Genomic DNA, 26,878 nt, shown 5'->3' with positions numbered 1-26,878 from the left:
GCCCGTGCATTTTCCCCACTGGATCCCTTTGTGTATTATGTAATTATTGAGAGTGTGAAATATTTCTTCTCCAGTTGTTCAGGATGACAAAGTTCTGCAAAACAGAATATCGTCATGGATGTTGTTATCATGAGCATATCTTATGTAGCATATTAACTGCACATCATCCGTCACATCCATAGTCTCGTCTATTTGTACCACATAATAAGGACTCTTCTTAACTCTTTCGATTAACTGAGATTCTACGTCACCTGCCATATCATTAATTCTGCACCCTACAGTGTCAATGAAAGAGGAGTCAAATCAACACCATTTAGTAACTTGTTGCCAAACATTGTTTTTACCACATCTTTTATAGCTGGATGTCGTAAACTTTCTCTGATAGAATGAGGTTTCCCTGTTTGCGCTATGTGTAAACTTAAGAGATAGATGCTTTCAGTGCCTTGCTATTAATCGAACTCATGGCCCAAAACTACATCTTTCCCATGACGTAATGTCACTGAAATTGCCTTTTTCTCTTTTTTTTTCAATTTGCTTATTTTTCACATCACAATGTTTCTAAATGTCGGAGTTTTGCAGGTTTCATGTACTCATTTGACAACACTTCATAACAAAAAAAAAAACACTGAGGTTTCTGTTCACTTTCTTCTCCACACCAAGTAAACCCAAAATGCAAATATGAACTGTTACATTTCCTACTGTATTTTTTCTTTGAACTGCTGGTTTCTTCTACTTTAATAGTATCAGATTTACTCGCCGTTATAACACATGTATCACTAGGGTTAGCATCACCTGTTTCATTTGCTCTTCTTTTCAAAGTCCTAGTTCTAAGCCACTTTTCAATTGTTAAAAACGTTTCTGAAAAATATATAAATACTGGAATTAACTCACGACATACTTTGTCCAAGTATCACTAAGCACTTCTGAAGGTATACTGAGCCTTGGTTGAAGAAGTAAAACCCTCAGTAATAAAAATCATTAAACAACAAACAATTGGTTGAAATGTGGATAACACATGTTCACTTCAAATCTGACAAAACTACAAGGGAAGATAGAAGCAATAAAACTATATTGTTGTTCACTTCACCCCTCTTATTATAATAAAATGACAAGTAATAAAAGAGGGGTGAAGTGAACAACAATATAGTTTTACTGCTTCCACCTTCAAACATTCTGATGCTATTTATTGGTTTTTTAAAGTTTCCATTTGATTTCAATAATTTTTACTTACTTATTCAATTTTTTTGGATAATTAAAAAATATATATTTATTTAATTAATTTAAGTCTGCCTGAGGACACCTATCCCATCATCGTGGACCACAGGTGGAGACAGAGGGCTAGTCAGGGAAGTGTTTCAATCTATAAATTAAAGATGCCAAGAAATTATATTTTTTAAGACTGGTATCCATTATCTTTTGCCCATACTGACAATCTATTTAAATCATCCTGCAAGTTCTCCACACTGCTTTGATTCTGCAGATCAGCAGGGGTATTTTGCATATCTTACCAAGAACCATCACAGGGATGGGAAAACGGCATTGCAGTATTGTTGAAATTATACATTACTTTTTTCATTGTTAGGTTGAGAACTTTTCAGATCACCCTCGTACAGTGAGAGACATATACAGTTGTATACAGATTTTATCAAGGTTTTTGAAAGATTGCCACAAGTTGGTAACTAATCTGTATCAAATTGGATTGGATGATAGATTAGTGAGTTGGATAGGCAATTGAGGCTCAGATAAACAACAAAGTATATCAGCAATGTTATGCATGGGGTGAAATAACCTAGAAGAGGAAGTTATGAGTGATGTAGTGCAGGGAAGGTCTGTTTTGGGACCATTGTTATTTGATTTCTTTATTAATGATATTAGGATGGGATTAACTGGTGATATACAAGGGTGGTCTGAAAAGTTCTCGGCCTAACAATTAAAAAACGAATTTATAATATCAAAGTTATTTTTATTTTTCAACATAACCTCCCTTAAGACTAATACATTTATTCCAGTGATGCTCCAGTACCATTACTCCATCCCTGTAGTGGTTCTCTGTAAGATTTGCAAAATACTGCTCTACATCTGCAATCATCTCTTGATTTGAAAAAAAATGCTAACCGGTGAGGAAGAGTTTTAGTTTTGGGAAGATATAGAAATCAGAGTGAGCCAAATTTGAGGAATAGATTCCAACAATTCATAGTGCATATCCTTTAATTTTCCCATTGCCAAAATACCTTTGTGAGCAGGTGCATTGTCCTGATGAAAGATGATTTTTTTTCTTCTGAAAACCAGGTCTTTTCTCATGAATTTTTTTGTCTGGTCTGGTTAAAAGACTGGAATAATATTCCCCTGTTATTGTTTTATCCTTTTCAAGATAATTAATAAACAAAATGTCTTTAGCATCTCAAAACACCGATGCCATAACCTTTCCTGCTGATGGAACCGACTTTGTCTTCTTTGGACCTGAAACTGGCTTCTGTCCACTGTTTTGACTGCTGTTTGGATTTTTGGATTCTGGAATGTAATGGTGAATCCAAGTCTCATCCATAGTAATAATTTGATGCACAAAATCAGTTTTATTCTTGTTAAAATGCTCCAAGCACTGTTCAGAGATTTTCATGTGAGTGCGTTTTTGATCTGCTGTGAGTAAGCGCAGTACCCATATTGTGCAAAGCTTTTTCCATTTTCAATTCTTCATGCAAAATTATTCCTACACGTTCTTTTGTAATGCCTATAGTCTCAGTAATCTCACACACATTGACTTGCCGGTCAGCCAATACCATATCGCGCACTTGATCAATGATTTCAGGTATTGTTACACTTTTTGGACATCCTAGTGTTGGATTCTGATAATATAGAGATTTAAGTAATTATTATTGCTTCAGAATCCAACATGATCTTCCATCACAAAGGCTAGACTTGTAAATATTATTTAATGTGAATTACTTATTTATAATTTAATATTCATATAACTACCTTTAATTTTGTCTAATATTTAATTATTTAATCAAAGATATATGTATTAATAATGAAAGGACTGTATTAAATATTATTAAGCTATTTTATTTATTGAAATTGAAATGTAAATATTCTCTATTTATTCCTGTTTGTAGAAGTTTAATGTTATGAAATAGCTCAATTTTATTATGTTTTGTTTTGTTGTCATGGAGACGCATGTAAGTAAGCGAGCACGAGTATGGAACAGAACATGAGGGAGAAAAGCTGAAGGTTTAGTTAAAGAGATCACGAGAACAATTTAGGCGGGAAGAATGGATATAAAAGGGAAGAATGCTGAAAATATGATATGAATGAGAGAGATTAGAGAGGAAACAGAGAGAGAGGATTGGCATTGGGTTGGAATCGGAGCATTGGGCATTCGGGAATCAGAGTGTAATAATATCAAGTCACTCAAGCAGCTAATTTAAGTCTACTAGTTGAGAAGCAGTTAGCTAATAAGTTGTAGAATAACAATTATAGCTACGGAAAACAGCTGAGAGACTATTAAATAGACTAGCGATACTTGAGTTGGGATTTAATTTCAGCGCCGACCTTTCAAGGACATACGGAACCTTGAAGCAAAGCACGAAGTTACAAAAGTAGAGTAGAGGCTGTAAAGTTGAAGTTTACCATTAGCTGTGTTTAGAATTATAGTGCCTAAAGAATTATTTGAATGCAGGAGGAATGACCAACTGTGCATGTAAATTCTCAAGTTAAAGAATTATTGTGTATTGCCTTAACTAATGAGTGATCAGTAGTAATTCAAGCAAGAATGTTTGTTTATGTGTATTGTGATCGATGATTAATTCAGTTATTGCTTATAAGATTTATTTTAATGAGTGCTGTATACTGCTCAAGGTGTTTACAGTTATAAAAAATGTTTGTGCGTAAGTTTATGAAGAAAGAAGATTATCGGTAAGATTATTCCAACCATTAATATTCCTTTGCAGAAAAGTGTGTGAGTTTCATCCTAGAATTTCCTTATACTAACAGTAACTATTGCGGAAATTAGCTGAAGTTTAAATTTAAAAGTGTTTGTTTGTGAAGAGGTGTTACTGCAATTTTTGTCGTATTTGAAACTTAAGGAACTGTAAGAAGACTGTATTATAGAGATGACAGATTTACCATTGTCTGAGTTTGTATGACAGTATTATCAGGACGGCTGAAGTGTTTATAATAACTTAATTAGTGATTTGATCTTAAGTGTAAAATTTATGATTCTAAAATTAAATGTTTGTTTTTGTTAATCAAAAGTTGTATTTTGCCTGAATCTCTTTTACTGCACCATTCATAAAATATTCGAACCAAAGCAAGTAAATTAAGTAAGTTAAATAGACTCGGCCAGTATATATAATAACAACATATAAAGGAATGGTAGTTGAGAGTTGGTTTATCTTCAATTCTTGAACTAATTCAGATATAAAGTGGCGCAGTCTTTAAATATAAATTTTCTTTATATTTGAATTAGAAATCAACTTACAACTTATCAATTAGTTAAGAACATCATAATAGTAATCATGTCGGATCCAAGGTATAGATTAAGACGAAGTAGGATCCAACACTAAATGTGGATCATCTTCAAGGCTGGTACAGCCACGTTTAAACTCGGCAGCCCATTTCTTAATAGTCAAAAACAAAGGAGAAGAGTCCCTATAAACTTTTATGAACTTCTAATGAATTTATTTTGGCATTAAATCTTCTTTTAAAAAGAAATTTATAACTGCCTGATACTCAATTTTATTCATTTCAAGGGATATAGACAACTCTTTTGCTTCAGACAACTGTATAAAACAAATTACTTGATAGAATGACTTGCAGTTTCACATGGATGCTTATGACAGATGTACCAACTTCTAAAAAAAAAAAAAAAATCATGCCGATAGTGTTGCCATCTATGGTCGATGCCAAAAATGTTCCAGACCACCTTCGTATAACTGTTTGCAGATGATACAAAACTGGAGAGAATGATGAGGAATCAAGAAGATTTTGTGGCCTTACAGGAGGACGTGAATAAATTGTATGAGTGGACAACAGTATGGAATTGTTAGTTCAGTGATGGAAAGTGTAATGTTCTGAAAATTGGTAGGCAACAATGGGATGCACTTGGTGGGGAAATTTTGGAGGAAGCTGAGGAGACAAGACGCAATGGATTAGTGGCGGACAAGGATCTGAAGTTCAGAGGTCATAGTGCAAAAGTTGTGAGGTCATCACATCAGATTATGGCAATGATGCAGAGAACTTTAATGTGCGCAAATAAAGAGGTTCTGGTTCCATTGTATAAGGCTTTGATGAGGCCTCATATGAATCATTGAGGATCAGTAATATTGAGTAATTAGGATGTATTCGAAAGGGTCCATAGAAAACAAAGGAGAAGAGTGCCCATAAATTTTTATGAACTTGGAATGAATTTCTTTTGGTTATAAATTCCTTCTTTAACAAAGGAATTTATAACCGCACGATACTCAATTTTATTCATTTCAAGGAATATAGACACTTTTACTTCAGACAGCTGTATAAAACAAACTACTTAATAGAATGACTTGCAGTTTCACATGGATGCTTATGACAAATGTACCAACTTTGAAAAAAAAAAATCATGCCGATAGTGTTGCCATCTATGGTCGAGGCAACACTTGCTGAGGAGGTAACTGGTCTTTGGGATGTGGGATAATGAAGACAAATTGAGGGCATGTAGCTTACATTCTCTTAATCAGTCTTCTTATTGAGGGAATGCAGTGTGCAAAATCTTGTGAATAGGAAGACGAGAGGGAATATGAATGAAATATTTAAGTTGGTAAAGTCATTATCAGGCTAATGAAGAAGAATTTTTTTTTCATGGAAGGGACAGAACAACATGAGCCTCTGCAGAAGCTGTATAAAGAGTGCATAAGAAAAGGAGTGAGAAGTAGGTTTTTTTGCATGGAGAGGGATTGATCAGAAGATTTTTTTGCCTACGTGTGCTCTGAATCCAAACGCATTGAATAAGTTTAAGATACAATTTCATGAATTTTGTATCTGATAGTGCATACCTTCCATTGTTAATCCCTGACTCCATGGAGGTCTGATATTTATAATAGCATATGCCTGTTATATGGCAAACTACAAATTTTTTCTTCTTCCTCTGAAAGAAATTACTCTCCTTAAAAAAGTGACAGTGTTTTCTAAACATACTTCTGCTTGAGGAAAGTTTTACTTCAGATGTCAAAATGTATATGACTAACTGTAGTATATGCATATGCTGCAATTGGCTGAATAGATAACATTTCTGTTTTGAAACTAACAGGTTATGAATTTGAATCCTACTATGAGCACAGATATTCTGAAAGCCTTTAGTTGATAGGTAAAGTTTAATGCTTAGTGAAACTATTATGCTTACTGGAGATATGGAGCACCTTGAAAAGATTTCATGTTTACTCTACTTATGCAGAATTACTAGGTGACCTAACCCTATGGTCAACTCACAGTATTAAACAATCTTTTGTTAATGGGATCAGAATAAATAAAAAATATAAATCAATAAATTAATTAAAAACTATAAAGTCATGGAAGAGAGCATGAAAATACTATTATTGATTTCATCTTGGCAATCTGAATTTTCATTGGTGTGATAGTATCATCATATTAACAACTGCTTGATGACCTTGTGGTGCTATAATCATTTTTCCATAAATCAATAATGCTAAAATTTTATACAAAGTAATGATAATATAAGTACTATTATTAGATGAACGTTTAAGACATTTACTTGTTTTTATGCTGCCATATTTAATGTTTCATGGTGTTTTTGGTCTATTATCAATATTTGTTATTATTACTATTATTGAATTGGCACCTCCATGGAGTTTGAAGACTTATTGCAGGAGACTCAAACTATATATACAGTTTCTAAACCTATTAGCAAACAAAGCACTCACAACTGATTCTGGCAATGTATTCAATCCATTCACCCCTCTTAAAGTGAAAAATCCAGTCCTCACATTCATACTGACCACACACTTAATCAACCTCCATGAATTACTTCTTGTTCTGCTCCCTTAATCAAGTGCTGAAATATTTTGCTGCATCAGTCCTATCAAACCTTTTAAGTAACTTTTGTTTCTATCATATCCCTTCTTTTTCCCCTATCAACTAATTCTTGCAATCAAAAAACCCTTAATCTATCTTTGCAGGGAACATTTCACAGACCACTCACTATCTTGGTCACCTGCCTTTGGTTCTTCTATACTACTTCCTCATACCCAAGAAACCCAAGTGACCAAGGAGGAATAACAACTTCCTTATGTCTACTCATATATAGACAACTAATAGAACAACATTAATCTAACAGATAAGATTAGGTGTTGACGGTTATTCATGACTTAATTTTCATGGTATTAACAATACCACACAATTTTATCAAAGAGATGTTTTATTAACTGCTTATATTTCGCTGATTTTCCACTCAGCATCATCAGAGCACAACACACTTGTACATGCGACAGTGAGTGAGTGAAACCATACAATTGCAATGGACAAAAAATTAAAAGTCCTATTTTTGGCACCCTCTAACAAAATTAAAAAAAAAAAAAAAAAGCTATGGAGGAGTTTCTCGTTTCTCTTAGGATAACAGTCTCCCAAATGTTTGGCAAATTAATGCAAACCATATTTGTTAAGGTTGGGAGAATTCTTCAAAGCCATTGCGGACTCAAAAAATAATCTTTCAGATCTGTAATGACTCCTAAATAGCACATTTGTTTTCCTCCATCTAATCCTTTGTGAAGGAGTGCCCAAAGCGTGGTCTGCCACTCCCGACTTGCCATAGTAATAGTAGCGAATGTATTTTTCATGTTCTTCCAGGTGGATGTTAACTAATCTTCCTGTTTGCCCATAATAGGCCAAATCACAGTCACGAGCAACTTCATACACTCCTGGGTGTGCTAAAGGGTGAAGTTTATCCTTAGGCAGGTGGATCAGATTTGCCAGCTTGACATGAGGTTTGAAAGTGGTGCAAAGGCCATGTTTCATCAATACTTTGGCTATCTTTTCTGATGAACCGCTGATATAGGGAATAGAAATGGTCATGATGTATTCTTGTGTATTAGGAGAGGGCAGAGTAATGAGTCTACGTAGTATTTTATCTATTTTGTAGGGATTATAGCCATTGGCTATGAACGTGTGGTACAGATATAGGAGTTCTGTGGTCAGAGCTGTATCGTAAGAACAAATGGCTCTGGCTCTGTGTGTAAGTGTTTTTAAAATTCCATACTGTTGGACTGGATGATGATGTGATTGTTTATGTAGGTATCTTCCTGTGTGTGTGTGTGTGTGTGTGTGTGTGTGTGTGTGTGTGTGTGTGTGTGTGTGTGTGTGTGTGTGTGTGTGTGTGTGTGTAGGCTTTCAGTAAATAGAAAAAGACAGTGATCCATCTGAAAGGCAGGTAACTAATATTTCAAGAAATGGTAAACAGTTATTTTATTATTTTTCTACTGTGAAGTGGATTTTGGGGTTTTGGCTGTTTAGGTAGGTGACAAACACATCCAAAGTGTCTTGTCCATGGGGCCAGATGGGAAACACATCACCTACATGGCGTAACCACACTTGTGGCTTGTATGTAGCTGTAGTAAGTACTTTGTTTTCAAAGTGTTCCATGTAAAAATTTGCTAATGGGGAGGGGACCCATAGCAGTACCATTAATCTGTTTGTAGAATTTTCTTCCCCATGTAAAGTAACTTGCATTCATGGTAAATTTAAATAATTCAAAAATATCAGGGGGAAATTTAGACTTGATGAAATAAAGAGTGTCTATAAGTGGTACATCGGTAAATAAAGAGGTGACATCAAAACTATTATGTCTGAATTTTCTAGGATAAGATTTTTAACCACTGTTTTGAAATGGACTGAATATTTTTAGGAAAGTAGAGGAGAAAGCGACAACTTGACTAAATGCTGGGCCAGTTTATATGTGGGATTATCTATGCTATTGACTATGTGTCGTAGGGAAGATGTTAGTTTTGTGGATGAGTATAGATAATGAGAGAATGGGTGTGCAAGAGGAGCAGGGAAATGGGGAGGCTCAGGGTGGACAGGGATACACAGCGTGAGAAAGGTGGATGCTCCAAGAGGAGGTGAGAGAATGTGTAGGCAGGAAAGTAATGGGATGATCAGGGATCAAAAGGAAACAGATGGAATTGCAAAGGGTTCTAAAATGAAGAAGCAGAAAGGGAAATGGCCCTGGTCCAGCATGGAGAGATCACATCGAGTGAGTGGTATCAGTGGAACTAGCTGTAGATCCAGAAATGAGTTGTTGTGTTTGTATACCAATGCTAGAAGTATAAGAAACAAGGAGGATGAAATGGTTGCACTAATTGCGTCTGTGCACCCAGAGATTGTCGGAATAAGTGAGACATGGTTAGATGAGGATGACATCCTGACAGGAATAGAGATGGAAAGGTATGATGTGTTTCGTGAGGATAGAGGGGTAAAAAGGGAGGAGGAGTGCTATTGATGATAGAGAAAGAGTTATGTCCATACAAGGTAGAGATGCAAGGGGGAAATGGGGCCAGTGGTTTTGAGGCAGTATGGTGTGAGATAGAGGTGAATAGAATCAAATACTTGGTGGGATGTTGTTATAGACCTGGTAATGTGGATGGTGGTGATAGTGAAATGTATAGTCAAATAAGCCAAGCAAATAAGAAAAGGGTGATCATTATGGGTGATTTTAATTATGGCAATATAGACTGGAATGAAGAGATAGCAACTGGAAGTAAAGAAAATTAGTTTCTTGAGTTTTTGAGGGATAACTACCTCAGGCAGTATGTAACAGAGGGCACAAGAGGATTAAGGGTCTTGGATTTGGTCATCTCATCGGAGGATGTAATTATCAATGAGGTATCAAATCATCCACCAATTGGTGAAAGTGACCATGAGGTGATTACTTGGGTGGTTGCCAGCAGTGCAAGGACCCCTGTGAAAAAAGGGTATATGTGGAACTACAAGGGGGGTGATTATGAAGAGCTCAGGAGACAGCTTGCAGGTGTAGCATGGAATGAGGAGTTAGCTGGAAAAGAGATCAATGCAGCTTGGGGGATTTTGAAAAAATATTTAGTGGATGCAATGTCTAAATGTACACCACGGGTGAGAAGGTTAAATAAGTTAGGTGTGAGATGGATGAATAAAGAGATTAAGCATGCAATACAGAGAAAAAGGGCATTGTGGAGGCAGCATAAGAGAAGTGGAAGTAACCAATTTCATGAGTTCTACAAAGACCAGGCAAGGAGAGTGACTTGGTTGGTGAGAGTAGCTAAAGAGAGGTATGAACAGCAGTTAGCTAATGAAGCTAAAAAGAATCCTAGGGAGTTCTTTCGATATGTAGCCAGCAAAAGAAAGAATGATTATGGAAGGATGACATTGATTGGAGGAAATGGTATAAAGACAGCTGTTGCAGAATGTGTGGTGGAGATACTTAATGAGCAGTTCATAAAGATCTTTCAATCTTGTGAATGTGACTTCATGGAGAGATTAAGAGCAGTTGATGATGGGGAGGAGATACTGACTGTAAGTGAGCAAGAGGTGTTTGGGGAGTTGAGTAAACTAGATGTAAATAAGGCTGTGGGACTTGATAATATATCACCGCGTATTCTGAAGGAATGTGCCAGAGAGTTGACACCTGCCTTGACATATTTTTTTAATACGAGTCTTGCACTTGGTCAAGTCCCTAAAGAGTGGAAGGAGGGCAAGATTGTGCCACTTCATAAAGGAGGTGATCGAACTCAAGCATCAAACTATAGGCCTGTCTGTGTGTCGGGTGTTGTGGTTAAGTTGTTGGAGAAGCTTGTGAGAACTAGAATCCAGAGTTGGGTTGACAACAATGGTATAATCTTTGATGGACAGCATGGATTTGCTAAAGGGAGGTCGTGTTTTAGTAATCTACTTACTTATTACAATAAAGTGACTGCTTCCTTGGACAGAGGAGAAGGATACACAGTAACATACTTGGATTTCGCAAAAGCTTTTGATAGAGTGCCTCATGATAAGTTGACAGTCAAACTAGAGCAGATGGGGTTGGATATTAGATTAGTGCATTGGATTGGAGACTGGCTATCTGATAGGTATCAACAAGTTGTGTATGGGGGTGCAATATCCAGGAAAAGGAAAGTCACTAGTGGAGTGCCTCAGGGATCTGTTTTAGGGCCATTACTATTTAACTTGTATATTAATGATATTGGCAAAGATTTGGATGGAGATATTCAGTTGTTTGCAGATGATGCAAAGTTGGGACGAACCATAAAGAGTAGTGAAGATGTTGTGGCCTTGCAAGAAGACTTGAATAAATTGAGTGATTGTCAAGCAAATGGGGATGTGAGTTCAATGTTGCAAAATGTAAGGTTTTAAAATTTGGAAAACAAAGATGGGATGCAGAATTTATGCTTGGTAAGAATATATTGTTGGAAGTAGAGGAAATAAGAGATCTGGGAGTGATAGTGGATAAGGATCTAAAATTTAGGGGTCACATCGCCAAAATTGTGAAGACAACACAAAGACTTCTGGGAATGATGAGGAGGACACTGACGTGTAGAAGTAGGGAGATTCTTGTTCCATTGTATAAGGCTTTGATTAGGCCACACATGGACTATTGTGCCCAGATTTGGTCACCTGGTTTTCAGAAGGATGAAGAGATGTTGGAAAGGGTCCAAAGGAGAGTGACTAAGGTAGTTTCTAACCTCTGGAATGTCGAGTATGAGGAAAGATTGAGAAGATGTAATTTGCAGAGTCTGGTGGACAGGAGGAAGAGAGGAGATATGATAGAGACCTACAAGTTGGTGAGGGGTTGCTATAGGATCAATGGTGGAGAAGTTCTACAGCAAATAGTGGGAGATCAGGGGAGAACCAGAGGTCATCCCTGGAAACTGTATAAAGAGGGTGTGAGTAGGGGAGTGAGAGGCAGGTTTTTTTCGTGCAGAGTTGTGAATGATTGGAATGCCTTGCCTGAGAGTGTGGTGTCTGCAGGGAGTTTGAATGTGTTTAAGACCAGGTATGATGAGATGTGTGTGAGATAAAAGGACCTCCTAGATGAGTCTTTGACTCCATGAGGTCTTGTTTAATTATAATAATAATAATAATAATTGCCTGATAGAGTGGTTAGAGAAAAACGGTTAATGAGTTCAAGGAATGGTATGATAGACTTTGTGTTTCCTAAGAAGGACCTCCCACAATGAGTCTCTTGACTCCATGGAGGCCTGAATAATAATAATAATAATAATAATAAATAATCCACAAAACTAATATCCCCCTACGCCCCATATTCGATAGCACAGATAGTCCCACATATAAACTGGCCCGGCATTTAGCCAAATCGCTTGCTCCCCTTAATCCACAACTCAAGAAAATTAATTTGCCTACTCCCTATAGGGAATAAAAGGTATTAGCACTTTAAATGAAGTTCAATACCAGTACTAAATATGAGAAATCTTATTTTGTTCCCATCTCCCACAATTCATATATCTGATTTTCTCACTCTAATCAGACCACAGAATTAATTAATTATTATTCACACTACTAGCCAAAACATCTATGGACGTCAAGGTTATTCATGGATGTGAAGTGCATATTAAAATTGTAATACCATTGATATTACATTGAAATATATGATGGATATGAAGTATGAGGATGCGTATTTGATCCATAATGGCAGGTAAGGTGGTTAATTAATTCTATGGTCTTTATGAATTATGTGATTACTAATACTTAATTTGCAACATTATGCATCAGATGGTGAAATCCTATGATGCACAGAGTTACAAATTAATGAATGCAGTGAAAAGAATTATAAAACCAAAGGACTCACATAAATAACTTTATTAGCATAGAACTTTTACCAAAGTATCATAGGCATTGTCAGTACAACAGATCTGCTCTGATGGTTTACATCTATTCCTTTTGTGGGAGATAGTACTTTTTAAATCAGCTAATTATTTTCTATTTTTATTTTGTCGGAATATATATATTTAATCAGCTAGGAAATTATTGACCTTTTATAGTTATCATACATTAGCTACTTAAGCAGTGCTTTTTTAGAATTGTTTGTTGATGTTTATTGCCTTCTGTGATTTTGCATTGAGACAATGCCTATACTCAGACGAAAATTTCGACACTAATAAAGTTTCGACTCCATGCTGCATCACAATATGTACTAATCTGCAATAATTTTCATGGTCCTGAGAATGAGAACAAGTTAGGAAATAATGTTACAAAATAATGAAGTAGAAACACAAATCATTTGCATTTTAATGTAAGAATCAGTGGCAGCCTGTACATAAGAACTGCAACACTGCAGCACCTCCAAGGAAAAAATGAAAAATTTTAATTTTGTTTGTGTTTATAAATAATAACAATGCTTACAACATTATATAAATGCAATACAACATGTTAAAGGTTACAGATTATGTTTCAACTGTGATCGAATAGTTAATAATTGGAATTGTTCGATTAACACTTTAGATTAAGAAACAAATACACTGATCTAACGCAGCGTCGATATTATCACTTTCAACCAATTGCAGCCAGTCTAGCCGATATTCATTTGCGTTTGTGATTGCGCATTACGAGTCATTCCGACACTGCTTGGTTGGGCAGTGTATCATATGCTTGTGTGTGTTATTTCTGCGAGACATGAAACTTTTATTATTGGTGTGTGTTCATGGTGAGGGGGAACTATTTTTTGCAAATCTTATTTTATTCTGTTAAAATAATATATAATTATTTACTAATTATATGAAGAGCCAAAGGCTTCAATTCGGCAACATGAACTTATTTAAGTTAAGGGATATTATATCCCATATTGTTTCTTAGCCGAATAAGAAACTCAAAGAGTTTCATGCCGCATATAGAAACTATATAAAGTTCGGCGATTCCAAGCGTAAGCAAATACCTGGATAGTGCAGCACCTGATCCTTGAAGGTAGTGCAAGCTGAGGCAACTCATAGAAAGGGTGGTCACCATTCTTGATATTTACCCATAATGTGAACTTAACTCCTAGGAGCTGTATTATTGTTCAACATTATGAGAGACGGTCACTACCCAGACCGGTTTCGACATTTTTTGAGGTCTCATCAACGAGTAGGTAGACCTAGTTAATACCAAGTTTGTAGAGAACTTGGTATTAACAATAGTTATTAGGCTAGACTGAGGGAACATAATCTGCAGTCTGGTGGAAATAATGTGATTGAGACATTTAAGTTGTTTAAATTTTTTTACAAGACTGACATTTGAGTAAGTTTTTCATATGGTAAAACAAATTTTCCTTTTTATAACGAATTTTCCTTTTTCCTTTTATAAAGAAGTTATAAAAGGAAAATGTAGTGACCAAGAGGATAAGAACAAACTTTTTGGCTTTGAGAGCTGTAGGGTGATGAGGGTGCAGAAAAGAAGTGAGTTTAAGGAGTGTTAAACTTTAAGATGTCTATGGTAGACCTCCCATGATGAGTATATTACTCCAAGGAAGTCTCGAATAATAATAATAATCATATTAATGAAATATGAAATACAATTTGTTGTAAACTTACATCAAATTCCTGCATTGGATATTTCTTATTACAGTGGAGACATTTCACAAATGACATGGAACACTGGCTAATGTGTTCATCAAAATCCTTTCGACTCAGTGCTGCATCACAATACGTACAGTTAATCTTGGCTAATCTGCAATTATTTTCATGGTCCTAAGAATAAGAACAAATTAGGAAATAATGTTAAAAAATAATGATGTAGAAACACAAAATCATTTGCATTTTAATGTAAGAATACTACTGTTCTTATGCTTACTACATTTTGGTATAGAGTACCAGAACTTATCTGTGAAGGTCTACTCCAGAGATTACTATGATTGTCACACCTTTAATTACTGATCTGCCATCTATTTCTTCCAGAAATGCATTCTGCTCATTACAATATACCAAAAATATTCCTTATACTCTTCAATATTAAAATATCAATTTTTATTAGCTTTCAGGAATGGTCATCTACCCTTCATGACTTATCCATTCATGAATACAACAAGAATATATTTCTCTCATTCCTACTAAGCAAACTTTGTTAGTTACATTTCTCCAGCTGGACCTCTTGAGCAATGATAATTATTTCACACTTATTGTAACATAGTTGTAATTCCTCTTTATAAGGCCTTGATATGTCCGCATCTGGATTACTGTGCTCAAGTCTGGTCCCCTGGGTTTCTTGCAGTATACATTACCTTTGTTTATTGTATGTTTTTGTTTTATATATTGCTGAGAATGGTCATTAATGCAAAGGTTGAAATTAAGTTGGCAATTTTAATTTAGGTGTGTGTGTGTGTGTGTGCGCGTGCGTGCGTGCGAACATTTGTCCAGGGCTTAAAAAACATCATGCGAGTTTCGATTTAATTGTGAATCAATTTTATTATTATTATTGTTGTTGCATCCTCCATGCAGTCGGCAGTCTCATTGTGGGACGTTCATTCACCTGACAATATATTTATCATACTGAATCTTAAAATCTCTAACAGTCCTTGCAATTAACAACACATTCTAGTAATGTGTTAAAGATACCAAGCAATTTTATAAGATAGTTTTTTTTTCTTTCCCCAAGTAAGCAAACAGACAAGTAAGTCAAGTTCGCAGCTGCAAGTAGTGCAACACTCAAAAAAAAACAATAAAAAAAAAAAACTAGCTTATAAAATTGCTTGGTATCTTTAACATAATATATACCCAAGGTAAAAACTTACTACATATACTAGTAATGTGTTCCATTCACTGACAATTCTCCATGTAAAAATTCTACTCCTCACATCCTGCTTCACCATACTCTTACATAACTTCCAGGGATGACCTCTGCTTTTTCCCCTCTCACCTTTCTACACTTTTTATTATCTCATCTGGATTAATCCGATAAAATCCTCTCACTAGCTTAAATGTCTCCATCATATCACTTCTTTTCCACTACAATCTGCAATCCACATTTTTTCAACCTCTCTCCATAATCAGCAGTTCAAAGTCCTGATATTGTCTTAGTCACTTGTCTCTGGACCCATTCTAATGTCTCCACATCCCACTGAAAACCAAGTAACCAGATTTGAGCACAATAGTCCAAGTGTGGTCTGACCAGTGCTTTATACAGTGTCACAACCACTTCCTTATCCCTACATGCTAGAATGCTTCTTATCATAGGAGTACTATGATGTGCATCCTTTGCAATAATAGCCCTCTAAAACTTCAGTCTACTGTCTCTAATCTCATCCACTTCCTGCAGTAGTATGCACCATCGATATAGTACACAGCCTTATATTACTGCACTCCAAAATGCAACACTAAAACTACAACACCACTCCTTTGTCCAAGTAAAAGGTCTATTCAAATCTTCCTGAAAGAAATTAACATCAGCAGTGCTACCTATAATTTTTTCCAACTCTGCCTCATTAGCAAACAGCTGAAGATCTCCAGTCAGTCCACATGATATATTGTTTACAAACAAGTTAAATTATTTATATAATGTTGATTTCATGGTAAGTTTGATGAAGGAAATGGTTCTTTTGTGTTTTTACCTTTATTTATTGCACTCTTGTTGGACATGCCAGTCGTTACAAATGCCAGGTTTTTTTTATTATCTTTAATTTGTCATATTCCATTATGACAGAATTAGAGGATAAGAGAGGATAGGATATACATGAATCAATTTGACTTGAGAGAACACTCAAGATACTGTTAAATAACCAACTAATTATATGATAACATAAAATAGATGTGTGCTGCAAACAGTAGTAATTAGCTTATGTTGTATTTGATGAATTATGTGAACATGCTAATTTTACCATTTATGCCATATTTCTTGGGATAGTGCTTCCAATAAAATTCATGTTTCAACCTAATTTTGACACCAATTTTGTTCCAGATTTTTAAATTTTATTTTGGCTTCTATGTTATTATGATTCTGGCTTCCATGGAGTCAAAAGATTCATCATGGGAAGCCTTTCCTAGAAAACACAAAGTCTATCATACCACTCGTTGAACTCATTGACCATTCGTGCTCTCACCACTCTATCAGGCAATGCATTCCACGGGTGAACCATCCTCAATGCAAAGTAGCTACTCCTCACCCTCTTACTCACAGCTTCCTTTCATAACTGCTAGGGATGGTCTTTGTCCTAGCTCATTCCCCCCGTTCCATCAAGTGAAAGAACTCCCCAGTTTCAACCCTGTAACTACCTCTCAACAGTATAAAAGTCGCAATCATATCACCTCTTCTTCTTTCTACCAAACTCTGCAGTCCACGTTCCCTCAGCCTGTTCTCATAACTAACATTGCACAGTCCTGAAACCATCTTTGTTATTCACCTCTTACCCATTCCACCAGTTAATTTATCCCCTTCAAATCCTGGGGACTACATTTAAAAACAATAGTCCAAGTGTGGTCTGATCATGGCTTTATACAATGGAATGACAACTCTTTTATCTCTGTAGGTCAACGTCCTTCTCAGTATTACAGCAATCCTCTGGGTTCCCTTCACCACCGTTGCAATATGGTCCCTGAATTTCAGGTTTCTATCAATCATCACCCCCAGATCTGTTGTTTCCCATCGATGTATCCCAAACTTTAAGACTTTACATTTTGCTGCATTAAACTGATATAGGATTGGCAAATCATGCTCTGGATGCTCATTCAAATAAGATAAGATGGAGATCTTATCTTATGTTAATTAGAATCAGCATCAGTTATGAAGCATTCTCCAAGCCTCAATAAGTAGAGTCCATTAATTTACCAAAGATCTGGAAGAGTATCATTTAAGGACCTAGTAGCTGGAATTCTCTGAATTAACGTTGTAGTTATCTGATCCGTAGATAGTGCCATATAAGAACATTAGTGTCAGTTACAATTTAATTCGTTTTTCTTTCCTTTAGTGTTACATGGTGATCAGCATTAATTTCAGACGAATTATTATTATACGGGCATCTCCACGGAGTCCAAAGACTCATTGCAGGAGAACAATCTATCATACCTCTCCTTGAACAAATTAACAGAAAAAGCACTCACAACTGACTGTGTGAGCCCATTCCACTCATTTCACCACACTCCAAGCAAAAAATCTAGTCCATGACACCTCTACCGACCACACATTTATTCAACTTCTAGGGATGACTCCTTCTTCTGGTCCCTCTGGCCAACTGCTGAAACATTTCCTCTGCATGTATCCTATAAAATCCTTTAAGAAACTGAAATGTTTCTATCATATCCCCTCTTTTTCTCCTCTCAACTAATTTCTGCAATCTATCCTCATAGGGCACATTCCACAGGTCACTCACCATTTTGGTCACTTGCCTCTGAATCCTGTCCACCGCTTCCACATCCCCAAGAAACGTAAGGGACCAGATTTGAGCACTGTAATCCAGATTTAAGTGTATCAAGGCCTTATAAAGAGGAATTACAATTTCCATATCTCTACTTGTTAATGTGTTCTTCACTAGCCAAGTAATCTTATGTGCTATCTTAGCAACCTTATCAATATGACCTCTAAACATTAACTCTCTGCCTATTCTGAAATCTCTAGCATCATCTATTTCCTGGAGTACAGTGCCATAAATGTGATAAATGGCTTGTAATTTATTATCCCAAAGTGCATAAATTTACATTTCTCGACATTAAACTGACACCCATTAACTTTTGCCGATACTAACAGCTTATTTAAATCTTCCTGCAAGCTCTCCACATGACTTTGAGTAACTATTGGGAGGCCGCTAGTGGGCCAAGCGCTGCGGACGCGATTTGAAGAGCTCCTGATTCAGATAAGTTTTACTAGGAATAATTAAGTATATATATGCGTAATTGTTTAAGTAAGAGCAGCTGTAAACATTGTATGCTACTGAAATTATTAGTGTGGTTTTTTTTTTTGCTTGCTGAAACTAAATTACGAAATCGTTATTATTAGACCTAGTAACCTGCAGAGAAAAAAAAAAAAAAAAAAAAAAATTGGTGACAGCATTGTCATTCCATGATTTTAATTTAGATTTCAGTCGTTTCGTTAAGTGTGAGGTCTGTTATATGTATTCCTTCGATTACATAAATGATTTGTGGATGTTTAGTGCGGATGGAAGAAGGGTGTGTGCGTGAAGTGTGACCTGAACGAGGAACTGATGAATGCGAATATGAAATTAATGACAGAAAGTGCTAGTACCGATTGTGTCGTGAGTGCACGTTTGAAAGAGAAGGATGGTGGGAAAGAGAGGCGAAAAAATGTAAAAAATCAGGAAAAAAGAAAAAAGGGCGATTTGACAACCGTAAAGGATGTTAAAAGGGACGAAAGTGAGGCGGAAAGAAATGAAATTGAGAGAACGAATGAAAGTAGAAATGGCGTGATGCAGAAATTGCAAGTAAAAAAAATCGAAAGAATAAATTATAGTGAAAAAAGAATGAATGATGGCGAAAGTTGGACGCATGTTGGAACGAAAGTACGGAAACAAAGAACGATGAATGAGAGGGAAAGTGAGAAGAGGGGAGTCGAGAGTTAGAAAGTTTTAATGATAGAGAAAATGTGAAGCAAGGTTCGGAAGGTGAATTGGATTGGATGAAGCAAGAAATGAAATGGATGCGGAATGAAATTAAGAGGATTCAGGTCAAAACTATTAAAATAAATCATGATGGCATGAAAGAGTTAACGAAAGATGAGCAAGTGGTGTTGTATGGTGACTCCATTATTAAAGGTGTGCTAGAGGATAAAATGCACAAGGTATGTTTTCCAGGCGGTAAAATGAGTAGAGTGATTGAGGCATTGAATATGAGGCGGGAGCGAGCAAAAGAGTTAATTGTATTAATTGGTACAAATGATTTGAGAGAGAACAAAGAGCATGTCAAAATGAATGTCAGGAGACGGCTTGGAAAGATAAAAGAGAATAGTGTGACAGGAAGGGTAGTCAGTGTGTTGCCTAGGTATGACTGTGGTGAAATGAGGCAGAGAGCAAGGATTATGAATGATATTCTAGCTGAAATGTGTGAGGAGATAGGAGTACAGTTTGTTAATGTGTGGAATGAGTTTGAGGGATGAAGTGAGCTGTATGGGAGCGATGGACTGCATTTGAGTGGTTATGGTGTGAGCCGCTCGGAGAGACTGCTGCTGGAAAGTAGAGAAGTGAATAGAGAGAATGAATCAGATCGAGAGGAGAGTGATGTGGAAGAGCAGGAGAGTAAGACAGGAGATTGAAGAAGTTGAAATGAATGGGGAAGTGAGTGGTATGAGTATAGAAAATGAGAGAATGAGTGTGCAAGAGGAGCAGGGAAACGGGGAAGCTCAGTGTGGACAGGAGTACACAGCATGAGAAAGGTGGATGCTCCAAGAGGAGGTGAGAGCATGTGTAGGCAGGAAAGTAATGGCATGACCAGGGATTAAGAGGAAACAGATGGAACTGCAAAGGGTTCTAAAATGAAGAAGTAGAAAGGGAAATGGCCCCAGTCCAGCATGGAGAGATCACATCGAGTGAGTGGTATCAGTGGAACTAGCTGTAGATCCAGAAATGAGTTGTTGTGTTTGTATACCAATGCTAGAAGTATAAGAAACAAGGCGGATGAAATGGTTGCACTAATTGCGTCTGTGCACCCAGAGATTGTCGGAATAAGTGAGACATGGTTAGATGAGGACGACATCCTGACAGGAATAGAGATGGAAAGGTATGATGTGTTTCGTGAGGATAGAAGGGGTAAAAAGGGAGGGGGGGAGTGCTATTGATGATAGAGAAAGAGTTATGTCCATACAAGGTAGAGATGCAAGAGGGAAATAGGGCCAGTGGTTTTGAGGCAGTATAGTGTGAGATAGAGGTGAATAGAATCAAATACTTGGTGGGATGTTGTTATAGATCTGGTAATGTGGATGGTGGTGGTGATAGTGAAATGTATAGTCAAATAAGCCAAGCAAATAAGAAAAGGATGATCATTATGGGTGATTTTAATTATGGCAATATAGACGGGAAAGAAGAGATAGCAACTGGAAGTAAAGAAAATGAGTTTCTTGAGTTTTTGAGGGATAACTACCTCAGACAGTATGTAACAGAGGGCACACGAGGATTAAGGGTCTTGGATTTGGTCATCTCATCACAGGATTTAATTATCAATGAGGTGTCAAATCATCCACCAATTGGTGAAAGTGACCATGAGGTGATTACCGGGGTAGTTGCCAGCAGTGCAAGGACCCCTGTGAAAAAAGGGTATGTGTGAAACTAAAAGGGGGTGATTATGAAGAGCTCAGGAGACAGCTTGCAGGTGTAGCATGGAATGAGGAGTTAGCTGGAAAAGAGATCAGTGCAGCTTGGGGGATTTTCAAAAACTATTTAGTAGATGCAATGTCTAAATGTATACCATGGGTGAGAAGGTTAAATAAGGTAGGTGGGAGATGGATGAATAAAGAGATTAAGCATGCAATACAGAGAAAAAGGGCATTGTGGAGGAAGCATAGGAGAAGTGGAAGTAACCAATTTCATGAGGTCTACAAAGACCACGCAAGGAGGGTGGACTTGGTTGGTGAGAGTAGCTATCGAGAAGTATGAACAGCAGTTAGCTAATGAAGCCAAAAAGAATCCTAGGGAGTTCTTTCGATACGTAGCCAGCAAAAGAAAGAATGATTATGGAAGGATGAGATGGATTGGAGGAAACGGTATAAAGACAGCTGTTGCAGAATGTGTGGTGGAGATACTTAATGAGCAGTTAATAAAGATCTTTCAATCTTGTGAATGTGACTTCATGGAGAGATTAAAAGCAGTTGATGATGGGGAGGAGAGACTGACTGTAAGTGAGCAAGAGGCGTTTGGGGAGTTGAGTAAACTAGATGTAAATAAGGCTGTGGGACTTGATAATATATCACCGCGTATTCTGAAGGAATGTGCCAGAGAGTTGACACCTGCCTTGACATATTTTTTTAATATGAGTCTTGCACTTGGTCAAGTTCCAGAGTGGAAGGGGGGCAAGATTGTGCCACTTTATAAAGGAGATGATCCAAATGAAACATCAAACTATAGGCCTATCTGGGTGTCAGGTGTTGTGGTTAAGTTGTTGGAGAAGCTTGTGAGAACTAGGATCCAGAGTTGGGTTGACAACAATGGTATTATCTTTGATAGACAGCATGGATTTGCTAAAGGGAGGTCATGTTTTAGTAATCTACTTACTTATTACAATAAAGTGACTGCTTCCTTGGACAGAGGAGAAGGATACACAGTAATATACTTGGATTTCACAAAAGCTTTTGATAGAGTACCTCATGATAAGTTGACAGTGAAACTAGAGCAGATGGGGTTGGATATTAGATTAGTGCATTGGATTGGAGACTGGCTATCTGATAGGTATCAACAAGTTGTGTATGGGGGTGCAATATCCAGGAAAAGGAAAGTCACTAGTGGAGTGCCTCAGGGGGTCTGTTTTAGGGCCATTACTATTTAACTTGTATGTTAATGATATTGGCAAAGATTTGGATGGTGAAGATTTGGATGGAGATATTCAGTTGTTTGCAGATGATGCAAAGTTGGGACGAACCATAAAGAGTAGTGAAGATGTTGTGGCCTTGCAAGAAGACTTGAATAAATTGAGTGATTGTCAAGCAAATGGGGATGTGAGTTCAATGTTGCAAAATGTAAGGTTTTAAAATTTGGAAAACAAAGATGGGATGCAGAATTTATGCTTGGTGAGAATATATTGTTGGAAGTAGAGGAAATAAGAGATTTGGGGGTGATAGTGGATAAGGATCTAAAATTTAGGGGACACATCGCCAATATTGTGAAGACAACACAAAGACTTCTGGGAATGATGTGGCAGACACTGACGTGTAGAAGTAGGGAGATTCTTGTTCCATTGTATAAGGCTTTGATTAGGCCACACATGGACTATTGTGCCCAGATTTGGTCACCTGGTTTTCAGAAGGATGAAGAGATGTTGGAAAGGGTCCAAAGACAACTGACTAAGGTAGTTTCTGACCTCTGGAATGTCGAGTATGAGGAAAGATTGAAAAGATGTAATTTGCAGAGTCTAGTGGAGTGAAGGAAGAGGGGAGATATGATAGAGATCTACAAGTTGGTAAGGGGTTGTTATAGGATCAATGGTGGAGAAGTTCTACAGAGAATAGTGGGTGATCAGGGGAGAACCAGAGGTCATCCATGAAAACTGTATAAAGAGGGTGTGAGTAGGGGAGTGAGAGGCAGGTTTTTATCATGCAGAGTTGTGAGCGATTGGAATGCCTTGCCTGAGAATGTGGTGTCTGCGAAGAGTTTGAATGTGTTTAAGACATGGTATGATGAGATGTGTGTGAGATAAAAGGACCTCCTAGATGAGTCTTTGACTCCATGAGGTCTTGTTTAATAATAATAATAATAAAATACTCTACTTAATTTTGCATCATGAGCAAACAAATGAATATTTCCTTTGCTACTGTAGTCTTAGAACCTCCCATATACAAAGGAATAATTTTGCCCTCTTTCCACTCCCTTGGAACTCTACCAGAGCCAAAACTTAAATTAAACAGCTTAGTCAAAGGCATTCCCAGTTCCCTTGCTCATTCTTGCAATACCCTAGCTGATATGAAGGCTACAAATGTGTTAGAAATTTCTTATATGGTTGTAGTCTCCATAATTTGTCTGAAATGAATACAATTAAAATTGTTTCTAGAATTACTTAATTTAGTGCTGTGTGCCTATCACAGTTATCCTTGTGATCTGATGCTGCTGGGCAGTAAACTAGTAAAATAATAATGAGCTCAATAAATGTATTTTTTCCTCTTGGTGTTGAGTATGCTTTGTTATGGATTCATCATCATCAATACTCATTGGTGTCTAATGCTTGTTTCACCATTTTCTGCCTTTTGTATTTGTCAATTGCCAGGTGACTCAAATCCTGCAAACTCTTTCCATGCCACTCTTTTTGCATCATCTATACACTCTCACCTCAGTCATGATGTCACAGGAAATATTCAGTTGTTTACTGATAACACTAAACTTGGAAAGCAATGGTAAATGAAGGTGATGCAGAGATCCTGCAGGAAGACTTAAACAGACCAGCAGTATAGGCAAAAGTAAATTGCTTCCAGTTTAAGGTGGCCAAATGTATGGTGATGCACTTTGGGAAGAGATCAAAAGCTGTATACTATAACTGATGGAAATGAACTGCAGGAACTTCATGAGGCCAGGGACTTGAGTGTGATTGTGGATAGGAAATTGAAGGTTAGAGAGCATATTGCAAAGGTAACCAAAACAGCACTTCAGATTACGTTGTTGTTGAAGAACACAACTCAACAACCACGAATCCCTATGAGAATAGATTTAAACTGAAGTTTGAGTTAACCAATCTGATATGGGGGTAGCAGGTTTTTTTTCTCCCAGAAACTCTCCAAGTTTCTGGGAGAAAAGCTACACTACATTTAAATTTAAACTTGAAAGAAAAATTAAATTTTTCTTTTGAATTATATTACATTAAATTTTAAACTTTTGCATTCAATGTATTAACACACACACACACACACACACACACACACACACACACACACACACACACACACACACACACACACACACACATTTTAGAGAATAAATTTTAAACTTTAAACTGAGATAAAATATTAAATTTTAATGATAATGATACAACTAGTTTCAGCCTTTTACAGCCTTCTTCAGGTATCTAAAGTTAGAACACAGTACAGGCAAAAAATGCAATACATAATTGACACAAAAACGTTGCATTTTTCAAGTCATTCTATCTAATGTGCTATTGTTTGTTGTATGCATGCTTGCAGATTCTCGTGAGCACCAGTATTGAACAACTGCAGTATGGCTATCAAGGATGTTATAACTCCAATTGCTGTTCAAATGTTCAGGATTAAGGAGGATTTCACTGGACTCCACGATTTTTCTTTCAAACTTATCACTACAGCGAAAGATGTTTTTGGATTTATCCCAGCAAACTGAGTGACTCTGTCGATCGTCATGAGGGTTATTAGAAAAAAGAACATGACTGAATAGCACAGATGCATGTGATCTTTTATAGGAGATGTCTCTCTTATGCTCCTCAATACGCAGTTCAACAGATTTGTCTGTCCAAAATAAGGAATATTACAGTCACACCATAACTTGTATATATACATATATACGCGCGCGCGCACACACACACACACACACACACACACACACACACACACACACACACACACACACACACACACACACACACACACATTACATAGAGTTAATCTGCTTCTCAGTTATAAAACAAAATTAACTTTCCCAGAAACAATACCTAAAATAACTTATTCACTTACATTTAAATCTTTCTTTCTAAATACTTTTGAACAGTGAGAACAATGGGCCTTTATCTGTGGACAGATTTTAGTCATATGTTCATCCAAATCCTTACGGTAAACTTTAGCATTACAAAGTGCACAGATGCTAGCAATTAAGTCACATGTACGTTCATGAACCTGATAAAGAAGTAAAATATGTAAAGGGAATTACATAATTTAATATCTCTAAATCAAAATAAAATATACTATTAATTTTAACAATAAAGTAGAATTAGTCTACCATACAGAAACTAATTAAACTGCAGTAAATATAGTATTTGAGGTAATCATTATTATATTGGGTATCTCCACAGAATCAGATGACTCAGCAAGGGGAGATCCACCATAACCCTTATTCACACAAAATCTAACTTTCGATTCATTCATTCAGTCAGGGCACTCACAACTACTTCTGGCAAACAAACTCAGTGATTCACCATTCTCCAGTCAAGATATCTAGTCTGTATACCCTTACTAACCACAGTCCTACCCAATCTTATGAATAATCACTAGTGATCAAATACTTAAAAATTTCTCTTGCATCCATCTTATAGAATCCATTCAGTAACTTATAAGTTTCTATCATGTCCCCTCTTTTCTGGCTGTAAACTAAGTTTGCAACTCACATACCATCAATCTAACTTCACAGGCAGCATTCCAACAGATCTGTCATTTCAGTTACTTGTCTTTGCATCTTTTCAATCCCCCTCCTCATTCTTGAGAAACCCAGGTCAGTAAATATGTGCAGAGTATTGCACTCATACCATAGCCTTATAAACATGGATAATAACATTATTATCGCTACTTGTCAATGTATTCTTCAACATCAAAATAATTCTTGGAGCTATATTGCCAACTTTTCAATATGCTCTCTGAACTTCGACTCATTAAACCATCAACTTCAGATTCCTAGTCTCATCCACCTCTTGCAATCTATTATCACCAATGTGATAAACAGCATGTAATCTTTTCATCCCGAAGTGCATAACTTCATTATGCAACATTAAACTGACAACCATTATCCTACACCACACTGCCAAGTTATTTAAATCATCTTGCAGGATGCTACATCACCTTCATCAACAACTATCCTCATTAATTTTGCTTCATCAGCAAATAACTGAATACTCTCTCTCTCTCTCAAATCCCTCTCTATATATCATTAAACATACCCAGACTGGCTCCAACCTTTATTGAGGTCTCATTCAGTGGGAGCCAGACTCAGATGTGATATACCAAGGTTGGAATAATGCAAAAGTCATATTTCTATATGCAAGTGGTCAAAAGGTGTCCTTATTATTAAAATACACTGGATTAGAGATAGATTTCCCACTGATGAGACCTCAATAAAGCAGGAACCAGCCTGGGTAGTGGCCCTTCCCATAATGCATAGCATTATACATGTCTGTAAGGATATGTGCTTTGCATTATGGGATACTAAAGCAACTGATGCAAAGTCATTAGTCTCTACATACAAGTAACCCAGTCATAAAGTTATTTCACATGCAAACTTTGTTGGCTTACACTTGGATAAAGGATGAAACCAAAGACATAATTTATTGACATCTTTAATTTATAGTAT

At 36.6% G+C, this 26,878-nt stretch overlaps 1 protein-coding gene across 2 annotated transcripts in view; it reads right to left on the bottom strand.

The window, feature by feature from the left end:
* LOC150106015 (uncharacterized) overlaps window positions 1-26,878 on the bottom strand; it is a 387,593-nt gene that overhangs the window by 148,777 nt on the left and 211,938 nt on the right. For both annotated transcript variants that reach the window (XM_090393743.1, XM_090393744.1), the window contains exons 12-13: window positions 25,276-25,434; window positions 14,535-14,690 (exon numbers count right to left, since the gene is read on the bottom strand). In XM_090393743.1, coding sequence (XP_090249869.1) covers window positions 14,535-14,690; window positions 25,276-25,434 — 315 coding nt within the window. The remainder of the gene's footprint in view (window positions 1-14,534; window positions 14,691-25,275; window positions 25,435-26,878) is intronic.

This window comes from Typopeltis vanoorti, chromosome 6 (assembly GCF_054136105.1).
Source record: "Typopeltis vanoorti isolate ZY-2024b chromosome 6, IOZ_Tvanoo_1.0, whole genome shotgun sequence".
In the NCBI taxonomy this organism is placed as follows: Eukaryota; Metazoa; Arthropoda; class Arachnida; order Uropygi; family Thelyphonidae; genus Typopeltis; species Typopeltis vanoorti.
This window is presented reverse-complemented; position numbering and strand designations above follow the sequence as displayed.